The sequence below is a fragment of the Leptodactylus fuscus genome, chromosome 5 (genome assembly GCF_031893055.1).
Source record: "Leptodactylus fuscus isolate aLepFus1 chromosome 5, aLepFus1.hap2, whole genome shotgun sequence".
NCBI lineage: Eukaryota > Metazoa > Chordata > Amphibia > Anura > Leptodactylidae > Leptodactylus > Leptodactylus fuscus.
In genome coordinates, this window is record NC_134269.1 from 170485484 (window position 1) to 170502120 (window position 16637).

General features: G+C 41.0%; 1 protein-coding gene across 1 annotated transcript in view; it reads right to left on the reverse strand.

Moving 5' to 3' along the window:
• Nucleotides 1–16637, reverse strand: part of STK32A (serine/threonine kinase 32A) — a 151471-nt gene that overhangs the window by 3782 nt on the left and 131052 nt on the right. The window contains exons 8-12 of the mRNA XM_075274726.1: nt 10659–10756; nt 7620–7736; nt 4833–4958; nt 2612–2737; nt 856–920 (exon numbers count right to left, since the gene is read on the reverse strand). Coding sequence (XP_075130827.1) covers nt 856–920; nt 2612–2737; nt 4833–4958; nt 7620–7736; nt 10659–10756 — 532 coding nt within the window. The remainder of the gene's footprint in view (nt 1–855; nt 921–2611; nt 2738–4832; nt 4959–7619; nt 7737–10658; nt 10757–16637) is intronic.

A 16637-nucleotide genomic window follows, 5' to 3' on the forward strand; every position in this document is an offset into this window, starting at 1 on the left:
TTTTTGGGGTTTACCACCCACTAATAATTATTATACTCTGTGGATTGAGAAAACCTCAGAGTACAATAATGAGAAACCATGGAAAAGGAAAAAAAAAAAAGACATGCACATCCTTCCCAAGCTCTGCTGCGGCATCCAGTCTTCTTTGGCATTCCTTCTTTTCAGTCTTCTTTAGCATCTTTTGGTCTCCTCTACAAAGTCAGTGGTCCTTAGTCACTTATGTGCTCACTCACAGGCTGCTGTGGTATCCTGGGGCTAAGGACGCCAAAGGACACTCAGGAGAGAAGACTGAACACCGCAGCGGAGTCCCGGAAAGGTGAGTATTTTTTTTCAATATTTGCGCAACTTTTTGAGCAAGCCTTGCAAATATTTATGAAACAGATTTTGCGAGGTTCGTCCATCATTATTAATAGAGATGAGCGAACACTGTTCGGATCAGCCGATCCGAACAGCACGCTCCCATAGAAATTAATGGAAGCACCTGTGACGCTGACTTTGCCGGCGTCCGGCCGGCGTCACAGGTGCTTCCATTCATTTCTATGGGAGCGTGCTGTTCAGATCGGCTGATCAGAGCAGTGTTCGCTTATCTGTAATTATTAATACTTTGCACTTTTATAATCTGTATATATGCAATCCTCTTTTGCATCCTGTTTTTTAAACGATATATATTCTAGAAAATTCCATGTTTAGTTACGTACATTTTTTTATATGAAAGAATACAGTTTGTAATATGCTTAATGCTACAGTACATCAAAAATGTGTTAAAGTGACTTACAGTATATGTCGATTTATACTTTTGTATTCTAGATCATTATTCCTTAAAATTACTCATGTTTGTTTCTATACTGTACTTACTTCTCTCTGTTGAAAACAATGAAATCTCTCTCCACCGTATCCAAGTGCTTTTGCAAATTGCCATTCTTCCATAGTACAATGTACAGTTCAGGCAGATAAGTGATAAATAAAAAAATACATTAAGTTAGCTAAAAATGATTTTTACATGCTTAGAAATATTGATATATGGAAATACTGTATATCTGCCTTAGCCATGCTAAGGTTGAATTCATGCAATGTGTGTGGAGTCATTTTACTGTACATTATACATCACACATCGGCCCCCATTCTCCTGTCCTTTTGGTCTCCGTTGGACATGGATTTTTTAAAATGTTTTTCTCCCCCCTGGGTCTCCGATTATTATACTCTGGGGTCTGAAAAGACCCCAGAGTATAATAATTCTTTATGGGTGTCCACAATGGGGCATAATACTGTGTGCAGGGGCCACTATATGGTACAATACTGTGTGCAGGGGCCACTATGGGGGATAATACTGTGTGCAGGGGCCACTATGGGTTATAATACGGAGTGAAGGGGCCACTATGGGGCATAATAGTGTGTGGAGGGACCACTATGGGGGATAATACTGTGTGGAGGGGCCACTATGGGGGATTATACTGTGTGGAGGGGCCACTATGGGGGATAATACTGTGTGGAGGGGCCACTATGGGGGATAATACTGTGTGGAGGGGCCACTATGGGGGATAATACTGTGTGGAGGGGCCACTATGGGGCATAATAGAGCGCACAGAAATGCGTAGGAGGGGTTGGTCGAGGTCTTCAGCGTCGGGGGGGGGATGTCAAAAGTTCGCCACGGGGCCCCGCCATTCCTAGTTACGCCACTGGCTACAGTGTACAAGTTTCTCCTAAACAAGGTACAACAAACAACTACATGGGTGTCTCTAATAGACTGTCTATTCAATGCAGTCAATCATGAGACTGCTGTAAAACAGGCCACACGGCTTCTATAATACTTGACATAGATAAACTAAAGTGAATCTGTCAAATGACTGTATCATATTCAGTGGTAACATACATAAAAATCCCAAACCAGTAAGTAGCTAATCCTCACCTTTAACATAGCTGAAATGAAAGCATAAGATTTTGTGGAGGAATGCCATTTTCAATTAATATTAAGATGGGAAACTGTAATTGATGAATTCTTACTGAACATCTACATGGTAATTAATGATTTGCTTATTTAACAGGATTATACAGCACTTAAGTTAAGTGCCTTTCATATCTATCTTCAGGATTTTATGTGTTCTCAGTACGATTTGCTAGTCTCATCCATCACTGTCTCTATACTGGAACCTAGCCCTTAATTTCAGTGCCAAACCACTTCTGTACAAAGCCAAGCAGATAAAGCCTACTGAAAACTATTGCAAACTGTAATTACTTGTGGTAAGGATGGTTTGCCTGCAGAGATAACCCATTAAGATATACAGAACCACCATCATGTAGTATGGGGGCATCCTGGCTCAAATGGTTCTAGAAAACGGCTTATACTACCTGTGACTGGAGAGAGTAGCTGTGACGGCCATCCGCTCGTCATATTATACTGACGGGTTGTATCTGGCTTTGTATTGTGTTGTGGCCTAAAAGTTGAGGGAAACTTGAAATTCCTATACCTGTCACCTATTATATAGTATAGGGAGAAGCTTGGGATAATAGTTATACAAGGGAATAGCTAATAAGTGAAATACCATTTGTTCTATGGTCATAGACAGTATGCTACTCTATACTTATTGGCAATGTCTCATTTTTTCTCTCTTACCATTGCTGCGTTTTTCCCATTGTCCTTTACTCTCTTGGCAAGTCTTTTCTTTTTCTTGTGCAAAGGCTTAGATTCTAGTATCATCTCTTCAAGCTCAAAGGTCGGATCGCAGTTAAGTCGCCCTTTCTGGTTGTAAAACAAATGAATAAAAATGAATCATTTGAAATAAAAGCCTTTCTTATATTGATTCATAAAAGAACCTGAAGTGAGATCCATGGCGATTCCCACTTAGGTCCATCCTAACAATACATCATTATTAGAGTTGAGCTGATCTTGACTTTTCAGGATCGATTTTAAAATCCGATTTCCGACCATTTTTCATTCGACCCCAATCTCGATCCCAATTCCAATCCCAATGCAAGTCAATGGGATTTTTTTATTAATCGGAGATCGGATTTTAAAAGCAATTCTATTCACTATACAGCATGGAATCTAACAATTTAACGCTTTAATTGTTAGAATCCACGCTGTGTAGTGAATCACTAAGTAGCCAGAGGATTTTTTTTTTAATCCTATGGCTACTTAGTCCCCCCCTGGTGTCCACTTACCTGCAGAGATGGCTGCTCCGGTGCCTGGTGTTCTCCTTCTTCTTCACCTCGCTGCCACTCCACGCTGCTCTTCTCGCCTCGCTGCCCCGTCTCCCAGATTAGGAGAGTGACGACGTCACGACTCCTGGCCCTATACCCGCCCACACTCTCCTAAGCCACAAGCCCCGCCTTCCTAGCTCTTTAAACACTAACCTGGGAGGCGGCGGCAGCGAGGCGAGAAGAGCAGCGTGGAGCGGCAGCGAGGCGAAGAAGAAGAACACCGGGGAATGGAGCAGCCATCTCTGGAGGTAAGTAGCTACTGGAGATGTTAGTTTAGTCTCCAATTAGAATGAATGGAGGCAGGCGGCGCGCAGGGGGTTAAGGCTGTGTGCCAGCTGCTTCCATTCATTCCTATGGAACTGCAGCGGAGCCTTCACACTGAGTATACACTCCATTCAGAATGAGCAGAGCGTATACGCAGTGTGAAGGCTAAGCAAAGCATTGTGGGAAATAGTACCGATCGCGATCCCACCTAAAAAGATCGTGTTCGGAATTCCGATCGCGATCGTGAAATTTTCTCGATCGCAGATCAGAACCCGATCTTTTCCAAACACGATCGCTCATCCCTAATCATTATTTTTGCTGTCAAAAAACCTTTCAGACAATACTAAGTGTTGAACTTATTATTTCCATATGGCTATCCGTAACGATTACTCTAGTATCTTCTTGGAATAATCGGCAGCACAGTGGTTTATCTGTTTGCATTGTTACAGCACTTGGTTCCATGGTTCAACTCCCTTTTGGTATGTCCTCCCCGTATTTGTACATCCTTCCCATATTTGTGTGCGTTTCCTTCAGTTTCTCCAGTTTCCTTGCACACTTCGAAATCAATCTGGAAGGCTAAATGACTAGCTAAATATTGGCCCTGATGTGTCTAAGATGTCGAAATGGAAACACAGATTTATGTGAATGGTAAGAATTTGTACAGTGCTGTAGAATATGTTGGTGCTATGTAAACAACAAAAATAATAGAAGAAACCACCCACTATTATCTTATCAAGATATATATGTATAAAGCTTTACATGGCCGCATAAATCTATTAAAAACATACATATTGCAAAGGTAACACATACACCGTCAGCATTCCAGGTCATTATATAATCTGACCATTGAGGGCGGGTTCACAACTGCGCCCGGTCTCCACTTTGCAAGTTTCCGTCCTCTGCCTGAGAAACTGGACAGTTGACGGAAAGCAGCAGTCAGTTTTCAAACTCATTCTCTTGAATGGGTTTGCAAAGTGACTGCCCGTGAGCACTTTCTGCCTCTCCACGGCAAAACAGTTTTTTTTTTAACCGGACAGAAAGTTGGAGATGCAGGAGTTTGTGTTCGGTTAAAAAAAAAACAAAAAACGGTTTTGCAGCAGAGACCAGATGACGCTCACGGGAGGACACCGACTGCCAGGTTTCCGCCTCCTGTTCAGTTTCTCAGGCAGAAGATGGAAAACCACAAAGCGGAGACTGGGCGCAGGTGTGAACCTGCCATTACTTTATTTATGGCAACTGAATCATTTGGCGTGAAAGAAAAAAATAGCAAAACGATGATCATAATATTACCATATACAGTATCACTTGCACATAATATGGAACACTTTACATTTAGCACGTGATAAAAGGAGACAGATTTCTCATCTTACCGTAGGTGTAAACGCAGGAATCATTTTTTTCTGTAGGACTGCATCCCAGTTAATATCGGATAAGCTAGGAAAGTCTTGGATATCTTTCAGGCATGAAAAGCGTTCTTCTGTATTTCTATCTAACAACTGCAACATATATAAGACATACATAGTACTGAATATGCATACAAAAAATCTCAGTCATTCCTCCCTTAAGCCTCTCTTTTGAACCTCTGTTGCCTCATTTTACAATCTAAACTGAGAAATATGGTAATGTACAAAAGTTGTAGACAAAATGCTGTAAAGTAAGAATGCAAAGCGAGAATATTTGGTGTGATCAAGATTTGTCTTGTTGACGTTTCTTCAAAAACTGTGTACAAGTATACTTAGAAGAATCCCACATGCCTAAAAACTTTCCCATAGACCTAAATGAGCTCCAGACTATTGCTGCCTATGGCCATGACTGATGTAAAGCATATTACTAATTGCTGCAATCAGATCGGAGGAAAACCTCAAAAAATATGGCAGACCCCATAATCATATACAGTAAATAGAAAAAAAAAATCTACAGTCAGAAAATGAAAACAGATGAGATAAAAGTCATAGATTCATTATCGGATTTTAATTAAAAACATTTTAATAATGGAGACATATTCCATTCAAAGTGAACAACCAGGAATCTTGAGATTTCCTACCATATAGTGGCATAACTACCGCCATAGCAGCGGAGGCAGCTGCCACAGGGACCGGGTCATTAGGGGTCCGGTGACAGCCGCAACCCCTAATGACCCCCGAGTATAATGATTAGCAGACTGGGAGAGGTAAGAAACATAAAAAACATGTTACTTACCTCTCCACGACCCTGCCAGGCCTCCTTCTTGGCGTCCTTTCTGATGTCCCTGACGTCCTTTCTGACATCACATGAACCCGGCCTGCATCCCGGGTCATGTGACGTCCTACGTCATTGAACAAGGACAGTGGTGGAGGCCGACAGCGTAGGAGCCGGGGCACAGGTAAGTAACAGTAGTTTTTTATGTTTTTATTCCCCCAGGTCTCCGATTATTATACTCTGGGGTCTGAAAACATCCCAGAGTATAATAATTGTTTATGGGTGTCCACAGTGGGACATAATACTGTGTGCAGGGGCCACTTAGGGACATAATACTGTGTGCAGGGGCCACTATGGGGGATAATACTGTGTGCAGGGGCCACTTAGGGACATAATACTGTGTACAGGGGCCACTATGGGGGAAAATACTGTGTGCAGGGGCCACTATGGGGTATAATACTGTGTGCAGGGGCAACTATGGGGGATAATACTGTGTGCAGGGGCCACTATAGGGGATAATACTGTTTGTAGGGGCCACTAAGGGTCATATCAAAAGTTCGCCATGAGGCGCCGCCATTCCTAGTTATGCCACTGCTACGCAGTTTTACTGCTGCATTACACCTATCCAAGCATCCTTCAATACTGTTACATGGTTACTATATAAGAATGTGATAAGAATGTATTAAGGATTTGATAAATGATGGCTGGAAACCTGGTAGTTACACAGTAGTTTGTTTAAAAAATAAAAAAAAATCTCAATGGAAATGAAAAAAAAAAATCAATAGATTCCTGCTGTTTTCTTTACCAAAAAATCTATAGAATAGTATTGTGTGTTTACATGTGCAGAACAATGGTGTTTTCAGTATGTGACAAAACACATTCTTAAGTCTTTGATGTGAATGATACAGAGACAGAGGAGTTGGGACAAGTAAATGTTATAGGCTCCCCAGGTAATTGTCCTATATAATCTGTTTTGCGATTATGTCAATTACACAGCTGGGAAAAAAACACAGCAAAACCACAAGGAAAACAACTGGGAGAATAAGATGCTGGAAACATTAACTGAAATGTGCTGCAAACTTAACAATAGCAGGTCAGTCTGACTGCTGCTGGGATAACAGATGGTGAATGCACACTACATGGTAAATGGCAGCAAAAATAAAAGATTGCCAGGAATAAAAATCACTTATATTAATGGTTCCTCATCGGAGGTAACAGTATGGAAACAATGAAACAATTATCATATCTACGCTTGATAAATCCTATATGTATAATAGAATCCTAACGTTCTACTTTTATTACAGTATTTAAAAAGCCACGTATTTTTCATCAGTCTTGGCCTATTATAGCTAAAATTACCATAAGTACTGCTAAAAAATATGATGGGTCTATTAATGAGGCAGTAAAGCGATCTACCTACAGAGCCCTACAGGTTTTTATGTTTTACCTGTAATTACCATATCAGAATACAAGCTTGCATCGAAATATTGCAACAATTTGCTGTATAAATGCACATGGACAAAAAAAAAAAAACTAATTACCTACCCACACACAGTACATAGTAACTCTTAAATGGTCCCTAACTTTTCAGACAATTTAGTCTTCTTTAATAGAGCATGTGATTCTCAACCTAAACGTAATGCACTTTATTTAAAATGTTGCTAATTTCTGCCTAAAAAAACATCTCTGAAGTTGCTACCAGCAGAAGTCTTCTTTCTAGCTAATTCACAGTTGACTACCTGTTACTAAGGAAGTCCTGTCCATAAAATCAAGATACAAATGTTTTAGGCTTTTCTGACATGCATCCTTGTAAAAATGCAAGGAGAAGAGGGGGTTAAATATAAGTTAGCATTGGAGGTGTAGCTTGAAAATCCTCGGCCTTGATACAGTACCTTTTCCATTTAAATAGTGGTATATTTTATGTGCTACAGGCACCGACAGTTAACATATAGTATAGCTTAGATGTGGCAATGCCTTACCTTATGCAGTAATGACACCATTTCTTTTGACCAGGCAGGAGGATACGTAACAGTCGCTGTATGGAACACATGGACTATATCTGTTGCAGCACTACTTGAGTGAATGTGAAATGGTCTCTAGATAAAAAAGCAAACACAATTATAGTGATAATGGAATAGAATACACATGATATATTATGAAGATCTTAAAAAGAAGATTGTAAATATACAGTGTTGTGACAGAATGGTTGAGTCACAAGATGTATTATACTATATACTGTGTTACTGTATTGTATGATATATTACATCCAAGGAATGTGCAAATCTGTCTCCCAAGGTGTAAACAGGGAGACAGTGTCTCTGTTATGCTGCCCTCTATGGGAAGCGCCCTGAACATCATGCCCGACTTTCCCAGAAGTCTTTACTGCATAATACAGGGCTATAACCAAATCAATTTCTTGGGAGACACCTTGGGAGATAGATTTGCATATTCCTCCCATGTTCCCTTGCAGTGGAGCAACTATGGCTGTATAAGTCTCCGCACACCTGAAAAGGTGGTCTCTCCCTAAGGATGGACGTTATCCCCATAATATAGTACATCTATACACAAGTGTAGTTATGAGATGTAGCACTTTATATTGGATGGACAGCCACTTTATGGCATTCCAACACTTTGGTGAATCTATTTTATAAATTGGATATTCCCAGTTTACTGACTCTATCAATTTAATATAAGTATCATCATGTCATCTTGTAGGGCACTGTGGTCTATAGTATTTGTGGTTAGACATACTGTAGTTCTTCAAACTACAGCCAGCTATACAAGCATCTAATATGTGTAGGCAATAGTCATAATATCAGAAACATGTCATCCACCTAGAAGACAGAATACAAAGGAGTTTGAGAAGTAAAAGCCAACTCAAGCCATTAGAAAATAATTTACTGCTATCCCTGTTTATGTGGATGTGCATTTGCTTCTGTTATATTCATACCACTGCTATCTGTGGCTTTTGTGCTTCTGCCATGTATATATCTCTCCTACCTGTGGCCTAAGGGCCTTCCGTTATGTTAGTACTTTTGCTACTTGTGGCCTTTGGGCTTCTGTTCTGAATGTCTGGCCTACAAGCTTCTACTAAACCTCTGCTACCTGTGGTCTACAGGCTTTTGCTATACCTTTGCTACCTGTGGCCTAGGACCTTCCATGTTATATGTACCTCTGCTACCTGTCCTGATATCCTCCTTTGGATTCCTGATTTAGACCTGGCCTCTCTGATTTAGTATCTCTTGCCATTCCTTTTTTTTTTGAAGTGTAAAGCTATTCTGCCTCCACTGGTTTTAGTCTATAGTCACACAACACCTGACCTGCCTGGTCAGCTGCTACTAACATATGGATCACCTCTGGAGGTAGTGACCTGGTAGACTACAAGCAATGAAGGCCAGATCCGCATACAGTTCACTGCCTGTTACACACACTAAATATAGCGGATTTCGAAATTTTCCAATATATATATATATATATATATATATATATATATATATATACACACTCACCGGCCACTTTATTAGGTACACCTGTCCAACTGCTCGTTAACACTTAATTTCTAATCAGCCAATCACATGGCGGCAACTCAGTGCATTTAGGCATGTAGACATGGTCAAGACAATCTCCTGCAGTTCAAACCGAGCATCAGTATGGGGAAGAAAGGTGATTTGAGTGCCTTTGAACGTGGCATGGTTGTTGGTGCCAGAAGGGCTGGTCTGAGTATTTCAGAAACTGCTGATCTACTGGGATTTTCACGCACAACCATCTCTAGGGTTTACAGAGAATGGTCCGAAAAAGAAAAAACATCCAGTGAGCGGCAGTTCTGTGGGCGGAAATGCGTTGTTGATGTCAGAGGAGAATGGCCAGATTGGTTCGAGCTGATAGAAAGGCAACAGTGACTCAAATAGCCACCCGTTACAACCAAGGTAGCCAGAAGAGCATCTCTGAATGCACAGTACTTCGAACTTTGAGGCAGATGGGCTACAGCAGCAGAAGACCACACCGGGTGCCACTCCTTTCAGCTAAGAACAGGAAACTGAGGCTACAATTTGCACAAGCTCATCGAAATTGGACAATTGAAGATTGGAAAAACGTTGCCTGGTCTGATGAGTCTCGATGTCTGCTGCGACATTCGGATGGTAGGGTCAGAATTTGGCGTCAACAACATGAAAGCATGGATCCATCCTGCCTTGTATCAACGGTTCAGGCTGGTGGTGGTGGTGTCATGGTGTGGGGAATATTTTCTTGGCACTCTTTGGGCCCCTTGGTACCAATTGAGCATTGTTGCAACGCCAAAGCCTACCTGAGTATTGTTGCTGACCATGTCCATCCCTTTATGACCACAATGTACCCAACATCTGATGGCTACTTTCAGCAGGATAATGCGCCATGTCATAAAGCTGGAATCATCTCAGACTGGTTTCTTGAACATGACAATGAGTTCACTGTACTCCAATGGCCTCCACAGTCACCAGAGCTCAATCCAATAGAGCATCTTTGGGATGTGGTGGAACGGGAGATTCGCATCATGGATGTGCAGCCGACAAATCTGCGGCAACTGTGTGATGCCATCATGTCAATATGGACCAAAATCTCTGAGGAATGCTTCCAGCACCTTGTTGAATCTATGCCACGAAGAATTGAGGCAGTTCTGAAGGCAAAAGGGGGTCCAACCCGTTACTAGCACGGTGTACCTAATAAAGTGGCCGGTGAGTATATATATATATATATATATATATATATATATATATATATATATATATATATATAAAAAGTATCGCATGTTTAATAAAACGGATGCAGAATAATTTGCCAGAATAAGAGAAGATGCTGTCCTGTTGAAAATTGCAATTGCCTTCTGATAAAAGGATCTCTCTCAATGTATCTTCTTTGTAGCTTTCAAGACGGTAATCACATTGTACATAATAATATAATAATCACAACAAACAATACAATCATTTGCGGAAACATAATGATATAATAGAAGAGATATATATCGTGAGGAGTGGATCACATACCCTGCCTCTCAGAAGTTCATATGCCGTAACTCCTAAGGACCACCAGTCAACACCAAAAGAATAACAGATCTGACCTCTAGGGTAGAACATTTCTGGAGCTGGGACAGCAAAATGAGAATATTAAACTTCTAAATTTCTGTAGATAAAGATGAAACATTTCTATAATTCAACAGAAAATCCTAGTCATATAGTAATAACTTGCACATATTAACTGCTGGTCTATCAGGCTGCCTGTGAAGCCAGGCCATGGATTACCCAAATAAGTGTACCTCCAATTATACAATCTCTTATCATAAATGAGTAGAAGCTTTGTTATATATGTTATTAAAGAGAACCTTTCATGTCCTCATGAAAGTGGGGCTTTATATACCGCTAGAAAGCAGACAGTGCACTGAATTCAGCGCATTGTCAGCTTTCCCGGTATGTGCCCCGATGATGGAGCTATTGGTGCCAGTAGTTTCGGCACTGATATCGCCCCACTGTCAGAAGGGCGTTCCTCATAGGTCAGCATCGTCGCTGTGAGGAACGCCCCCCGACTGTACTCTAACATAGTCTTGTACTGTCATATGGGGTATTCCTTACTGCCCCACAATGAAGGTGAACTGTGAGGAATACCCAACCCCCCCCAGGTACAAGTCTATGGACGAATTCAATCTGGAAGGGGCACTCCCTACAGCCAAGCAATGAAGCTGAGCTATGAGGAACGCACTTCTGACAGTGGAGAGATATCAGAGCCGAAGTTAATGGCACCGATTTCTCCAGCAACAGGACACTTATTGGAAAAGCCGACAGTGCGCTGAATTCAGCACGCTATTGGCTTTCTAGCGGTATATAAAACCGCACTTTCCTGAGGACATGCAAGGTTCACTTTAAGGAGATCTGTTTCCTTCTCTGCTTACTAATAGAGATGAGCGAACACTATTTGGAACAGCCGTTCCGAATAGCATGCTCCCATAGAAATGAATGGACGTAGCCAGCACGCGGAGGGTTAAGCGACCAGCCGCCGGCAAAGTGTGCGTGCCGCTTCCATTCATTTCTATGGGAGCGTGCTCTTCAGAACAGCTGTTCCGAATAGTGTTCGCTCATCTCTACTTACTAAGCTTCTTTCCTCCTCCTTACCATCATTCATATTGTATAGGAGAGAGGGGAAGGTTAGTAATTCTTATTCTGTTCACTGGTACCCTGTTATCTTGAAGCATAGCAGTGTTAAAAGAGCTCCCTGACTTACACAATAGCAGTTATTTGTATTAGAGATGAGCGAACAGTGTTCTATCGAACTCATGTTCGATCGGATATTAGGCTGTTCGGCATGTTCGAATCGAATCGAACACCGCGTGGTAAAGTGCGCCATTACTCGATTCCCCTCCCACCTTCCCTGGCGCCTTTTTTGCTCCAATAACAGCGCAGGGTAGGTGGGACAGGAACTACGACACCGGTGACGTTGAAAAAAGTAGGCAAAACCCATTGGCTGCCGAATACATGTGACCTCTAATTTAAAAGAACAGCGCCGCCCAGGTTCGCGTCATTCTGAGCTTGCAATTCACCGAGGACGGAGGTTTCCGTCCAGCTAGCTAGGGCTTAGATTCTGGGTACGCAGGGACAGGCTAGGATAGGAAGGAGAAGACAACCAACAGCTCTTATAAGAGCTAAATTCCAGGGAGAAGCTTGTCAGTGTAACGTGGCACTGACGGGCTCAATCGCCGCAACCCAGCTTTCCCAGGATCCTGAATGGAATACACTGTCAGTGTATTCCCGTATACCCGATATATACCCCGATACCCGTTCCAACGGTGTGCCCCCCCACCTTCACCCCAGAAATACCCTGCAAGTCCCCTAGCAATAGAATTGGGGCTATATACACCCACAATTTTTACTACTGGTATACAGTGCCATTGTCTGACTGGGAATTCAAAGAATATATTGGGAATACAAATACCCTCATTTCTTGCTACTGCCATATAGTGCCAGTGTCTGACTGGGAATTCAAAGAATATATTGGGGTTACGTGCACCCACAATTTTTACTACTGGTATACAATGCCATTGTCTGACTGGGAATTCAAAGAATATATTGGGAATACAAATACCCTCATTTCTTGCTACTGCCATATAGTGCCAGTGTCTGACTGGGAATTCAAAGAATATATTGGGGTTACGTGCACCCACAATTTTTACTACTGGTATACAGTGCCATTGTCTGACTGGGAATTCAAAGAATATATTGGGGTTATAAATACCCTCATTTCTTGCTACTGCCATATAGTGCCAGTTTCTGACTGGTAATTCAAAGAATATATTGGGGTTACGTGCACCCACAATTTTTACTACTGGTATACAGTGCCATTGTCTGACTGGGAATTCAAAGAATATATTGGGAATACAAATACCCTCATTTCTTGCTACTGCCATATAGTGCCAGTGTCTGACTGGGAATTCAAAGAATATATTGGGGTTACGTGCACCCACAATTTTTACTACTGGTATACAGTGCCATTGTCTGACTGGGAATTCAAAGAATATATTGGGGTTATAAATACCCTCATTTCTTGCTACTGCCATATAGTGCCAGTTTCTGACTGGTAATTCAAAGAATATATTGGGGTTACGTGCACCCACAATTTTTACTACTGGTATACAGTGCCATTGTCTGACTGGGAATTCAAAGAATATATTGGGAATACAAATACCCTCATTTCTTGCTACTGCCATATAGTGCCAGTGTCTGACTGGGAATTCAAAGAATATATTGGGGTTACGTGCACCCACAATTTTTACTACTGGTATACAGTGCCATTGTCTGACTGGGAATTCAAAGAATATATTGGGAATACAAATACCCTCATTTCTTGCTACTGCCATATAGTGCCAGTGTCTGACTGGGAATTCAAAGAATATATTGGGGTTACGTGCACCCACAATTTTTACTACTGGTATACAGTGCCATTGTCTGACTGGGAATTCAAAGAATATATTGGGGTTATAAATACCCTCATTTCTTGCTACTGCCATATAGTGCCAGTTTCTGACTGGTAATTCAAAGAATATATTGGGGTTACGTGCACCCACAATTTTTACTACTGGTATACAGTGCCATTGTCTGACTGGGAATTCAAAGAGTATATTGGGAATACAAATACCCTCATTTCTTGCTACTGCCATATAGTGCCAGTTTCTGACTGGTAATTCAAAGAATATATTGGGGTTACGTGCACCCACAATTTTTACTACTGGTATACAGTGCCATTGTCTGACTGGGAATTCAAAGAATATATTGGGGTTATAAATACCCTCATTTCTTGCTACTGCCATATAGTGCCAGTTTCTGACTGGTAATTCAAAGAATATATTGGGGTTACGTGCACCCACAATTTCTACTACTGGTATACAGTGCCATTGTCTGACTGGGAATTCAAAGAGTATATTGGGAATACAAATACCCTCATTTCTTGCTACTGCCATATAGTGCCAGTTTCTGACTGGGAATTCAAAGAATATATTGGGGTTACGTGCACCCACAATTTTTACTACTGGTATACAGTGCCATTGTCTGACTGGGAATTCAAAGAATATATTGGGGTTATAAATACCCTCATTTCTTGCTACTGCCATATAGTGCCAGTTTCTGACTGGTAATTCAAAGAATATATTGGGGTTACGTGCACCCACAATTTTTACTACTGGTATACAGTGCCATTGTCTGACTGGGAATTCAAAGAGTATATTGGGAATACAAATACCCTCATTTCTTGCTACTGCCATATAGTGCCAGTTTCTGACTGGTAATTCAAAGAATATATTGGGGTTACGTGCACCCACAATTTTTACTACTGGTATACAGTGCCATTGTCTGACTGGGAATTCAAAGAATATATTGGGGTTATAAATACCCTCATTTCTTGCTACTGCCATATAGTGCCAGTTTCTGACTGGTAATTCAAAGAATATATTGGGGTTACGTGCACCCACAATTTTTACTACTGGTATACAGTGCCATTGTCTGACTGGGAATTCAAAGAATATATTGGGGTTATAAATACCCTCATTTCTTGCTACTGCCATATAGTGCCAGTTTCTGACTGGTAATTCAAAGAATATATTGGGGTTACGTGCACCCACAATTTTTACTACTGGTATACAGTGCCATTGTCTGACTGGGAATTCAAAGAGTATATTGGGAATACAAATACCCTCATTTCTTGCTACTGCCATATAGTGCCAGTTTCTGACTGGGAATTCAAAGAATATATTGGGGTTACGTGCACCCACAATTTTTACTACTGGTATACAGTGCCATTGTCTGACTGGGAATTCAAAGAATATATTGGGGTTATAAATACCCTCATTTCCTGCTACTGCCATATAGTGCCAGTTTCTGACTGGTAATTCAAAGAATATATTGGGGTTACGTGCACCCACAATTTTTACTACTGGTATACAGTGCCATTGTCTGACTGGGAATTCAAAGAGTATATTGGGAATACAAATACCCTCATTTCTTGCTACTGCCATATAGTGCCAGTTTCTGACTGGGAATTCAAAGAATATATTGGGGTTACGTGCACCCACAATTTTTACTACTGGTATACAGTGCCATTGTCTGACTGGGAATTCAAAGAATATATTGGGGTTATAAATACCCTCATTTCTTGCTACTGCCATATAGTGCCAGTTTCTGACTGGTAATTCAAAGAATATATTGGGGTTACGTGCACCCACAATTTTTACTACTGGGATACAGTGCCATTGTCTGACTGGGAATTCAAAGAGTATATTGGGAATACAAATACCCTCATTTCTTGCTACTGCCATATAGTGCCAGTTTCTGACTGGGAATTCAAAGAATATATTGGGGTTACGTGCACCCACAATTTTTACTACTGGTATACAGTGCCATTGTCTGACTGGGAATTCAAAGAATATATTGGGGTTATAAATACCCTCATTTCTTGCTACTGCCATATAGTGCCAGTTTCTGACTGGTAATTCAAAGAATATATTGGGGTTACGTGCACCCACAATTTTTACTACTGGTATACAGTGCCATTGTCTGACTGGGAATTCAAAGAGTATATTGGGAATACAAATACCCTCATTTCTTGCTACTGCCATATAGTGCCAGTTTCTGACTGGTAATTCAAAGAATATATTGGGGTTACGTGCACCCACAATTTTTACTACTGGTATACAGTGCCATTGTCTGACTGGGAATTCAAAGAATATATTGGGGTTATAAATACCCTCATTTCTTGCTACTGCCATATAGTGCCAGTTTCTGACTGGTAATTCAAAGAATATATTGGGGTTACGTGCACCCACAATTTTTACTACTGGTATACAGTGCCATTGCCTGACTGGGAATTCAAAGAATATATTGGGGTTATAAATACCCTCATTTCTTGCTACTGCCATATAGTGCCAGTTTCTGACTGGTAATTCAAAGAATATATTGGGGTTACGTGCACCCACAATTTTTACTACTGGTATACAGTGCCATTGTCTGACTGGGAATTCAAAGAGTATATTGGGAATACAAATACCCTCATTTCTTGCTACTGCCATATAGTGCCAGTTTCTGACTGGGAATTCAAAGAATATATTGGGGTTACGTGCACCCACAATTTTTACTACTGGTATACAGTGCCATTGTCTGACTGGGAATTCAAAGAATATATTGGGGTTATAAATACCCTCATTTCTTGCTACTGCCATATAGTGCCAGTTTCTGACTGGTAATTCAAAGAATATATTGGGGTTACGTGCACCCACAATTTTTACTACTGGTATACAGTGCCATTGTCTGACTGGGAATTCAAAGAATATATTGGGAATACAAATACCCTCATTTCTTGCTACTGCCATATAGTGCCAGTGTCTGACTGGGAATTCAAAGAATATATTGGGGTTACGTGCACCCACAATTTTTACTACTGGTATACAGTGCCATTGTCTGACTGGGAATTCAAAGAATATATTGGGGTTA